The sequence below is a fragment of the Zingiber officinale genome, chromosome 7A (genome assembly GCF_018446385.1).
Source record: "Zingiber officinale cultivar Zhangliang chromosome 7A, Zo_v1.1, whole genome shotgun sequence".
Taxonomy (NCBI): Eukaryota; Viridiplantae; Streptophyta; class Magnoliopsida; order Zingiberales; family Zingiberaceae; genus Zingiber; species Zingiber officinale.
Genome location: NC_055998.1, coordinates 60,847,988 through 60,850,300, shown reverse-complemented (window position 1 = coordinate 60,850,300; position 2,313 = coordinate 60,847,988). Strand labels below are relative to the sequence as shown.

Here is a 2,313-nt window from a genome sequence, read left to right as displayed (position 1 = left end):
CTCCACGTCCATGAAAACCGTAGGCTGCAATCATGGAGCTCCAGAGCACAAGGTCTGATGCATGTTTTTCCTTTCGCGCTCCCGAACCTAGCCATTTTACTTTCTCCTTCTTCGCGATGGAATCAATGAACTGGTGGGAGGCGGCTCCGGCCTCCGCTCCCTCCCTCCCTTCTCCCTCCACGACTCCAACACTGTCCATCTCTCCACGCGCCTTTTTGTAACGAAAACTTCTCGATATCTCTCAAATCCCTTCCCCCTCCGCGTTTTTTGTCGCATTCCCATTCCCACATCCACGACCATCTCCCCCTCTCCCAGCCTCCATCGTTTTCCTCTCGCTTTCCTCTCGTCGTGCTCCGAAAGATGGCCGATCTGACCCCAGCTATGGTCCGACCCCAACCTATTCTCTCACCTCCTGAACGCCTGCTGCCTACTCCCTTTGCCCCGCTCCCTCCGCCTAGGCCGTCAGCTCCACGCAATCATAGCCATCGCTAGCGCTGCCTCTTTCCACCGCTTCACTGGAAACCACCTTTTCCACATGTACCTCAAACTTGGCCGGGTCCCCGCCACCCACGCCGTGTTTGACGCAATGGCATGCCGAAACGTCATGTCCTTCAACATCCTCATCGGTGGTCTCATCCACAACGGGGACATCAACACTGCCCGCAAGCTGTTCGATGAAATGCCAGAGAGGAACCTCGCCACCTGGAACGCCATGATTACCAGGCTGGCTCACTTCGAGCTCGACGAGGAGGGACTCAAGTGCTTCCTGAGGCCGAGGAGGGAGGGCCTATGTCCCGATGAGTTTGGTTTGGGGAGTACCTTGCGATGCTGCGCCAGATTGAAGGATGCAGGTTCTGGTCGCCAAATCCATGCCTTCGTGGTTCTCAATGGGTTTGGGCAGGACATGTGTGTTGGGAGCTTTCTAGATCACATGTACATGAGAAGTGGTCATCTTGAAGAAGGAGAAAGGGTTCTTAAAGGATTGCCTTTCCTCAATGTGGTCTCTTGCAATACTGTGATTGTAGGAAGAACACAAAATGGGGACCCTGAAGGGGCCTTCCACCGTTTCATCCTCATGAAGAATGTCGGATTGTTGCCAGACCATGTAACCTTTGTTAGCATCATCAGTGCATGGTCTGACTTAGCTGCCTTAGCACAGGGGCAACAACTGCATGCACAAGTCATCCACGTTGGAGTTGGTTCAGTCACCCCGGTGAGTTCACTGATAAGCATGTATTCCAAGTGCGGTTGTTTGGAGGATTCAAGCACGATATTTTCGAAAAGAAAACAGCGAGAGGGAAAATGACCAAATTCAATTAAAACGATTTTTTCAAAATTGTTGTCGTAGTCGCTAAAAATGCGGATAAAGACAACGGTTTATAAAACTGTTTTAAAAAGTGTTGTCATTTTTCAAAAAAATCGCTCAATGACAACAGTTTTGTCAAAACCGTTGTCTTTTATATTTAATGGGGAGTTCAAAGACAACGGTTTTGGCAAAAACCGTTGTCTTTGAGCAAATACGCAATGCTTTCTCTTAAAACCGTGTTCGTAGGGGTGTTGTCGTTTGCAGTTTTTGTTGTAGTGAGAACACATGGGTAGCTAGGATAGTTCTATGCTTATACAAATTTTTGTACAGGGGAATTTGGACGATATTCCGAGTTGCAACCAACAGGAAGGACACTTGATCGAGCCAGAACTAGCACTTGGAGAACTTTACGTATAAGTGGCTCTGCTGAAGAATCTGTAATACTGTCCTTAGATATTCAGCATGTTCTTCCTATGTTCTGGAGTATATAAAGATATCATCTATGATGACGTTTACAAACTTGTCCAAATATGCTTTGAATACTCTGTTCATCAGATCCATAAACATAGCAAGAGAGTTCGTCACTCCAAAAGGCATAACTACAAACTCGTAGTGCCCATACCTCATTCGGAATGCCATCTTCGGTACATCATCCGCTTTCACTTTCACTTGATGATATGCGGACCGTAAGTCTATCTTGGAAAAGACTGTGGCTCCCTTTAACTGATCAAATAGATCATCAATTCTCAGCAGGGGATACCTATTCTTGATTGTTACTTGTTCAGTGCTCGGTAGTCCACATATATTTGCATGGACCCGTCCTTCTTTACGAACAACACCGGAGCTCCCCATGGTGTGTGACTTGGGCAAATAAAACCCTTGTCTTATAGCTCCTATAGTTGTCCCTGAAGTTCCTTCAATTCTGTCGGAGCCATGTGGTAGGGTGCCTTTGAGATTGGATGGGTATCAGGGATTAGTTCAATCTCAAATTCAATTTCCCTATCCGG

General features: G+C 47.3%; 1 protein-coding gene across 1 annotated transcript; it reads left to right on the top strand.

The window, feature by feature from the left end:
- The first annotated feature begins 586 nt into the window (after nt 1-586).
- LOC121999398 (pentatricopeptide repeat-containing protein At2g41080-like) lies at nt 587-1,723 on the top strand. The gene is made up of 2 exons (XM_042554084.1): nt 587-1,213; nt 1,637-1,723. Exons 1-2 carry the CDS (start codon nt 587-589, stop codon nt 1,721-1,723), a joined length of 714 nt encoding a protein of 237 aa, XP_042410018.1.
- The last annotated feature ends 590 nt before the right edge of the window (nt 1,724-2,313 follow it).

What these genes read in the sequence shown, in the direction of transcription:
- LOC121999398 (XM_042554084.1), top strand. Translation starts at nt 587, where the DNA reads ATGGCATGCCGAAACGTCATGTCCTTCAACATCCTCATCGGTGGTCTC. An exon ending in GAGTTGGTTCAGTCACCCCG is followed by an intron (nt 1,214 to 1,636) that starts GTGAGTTCACTG and finishes ATTTTTGTACAG; the next exon opens with GGGAATTTGGACGATATTCC.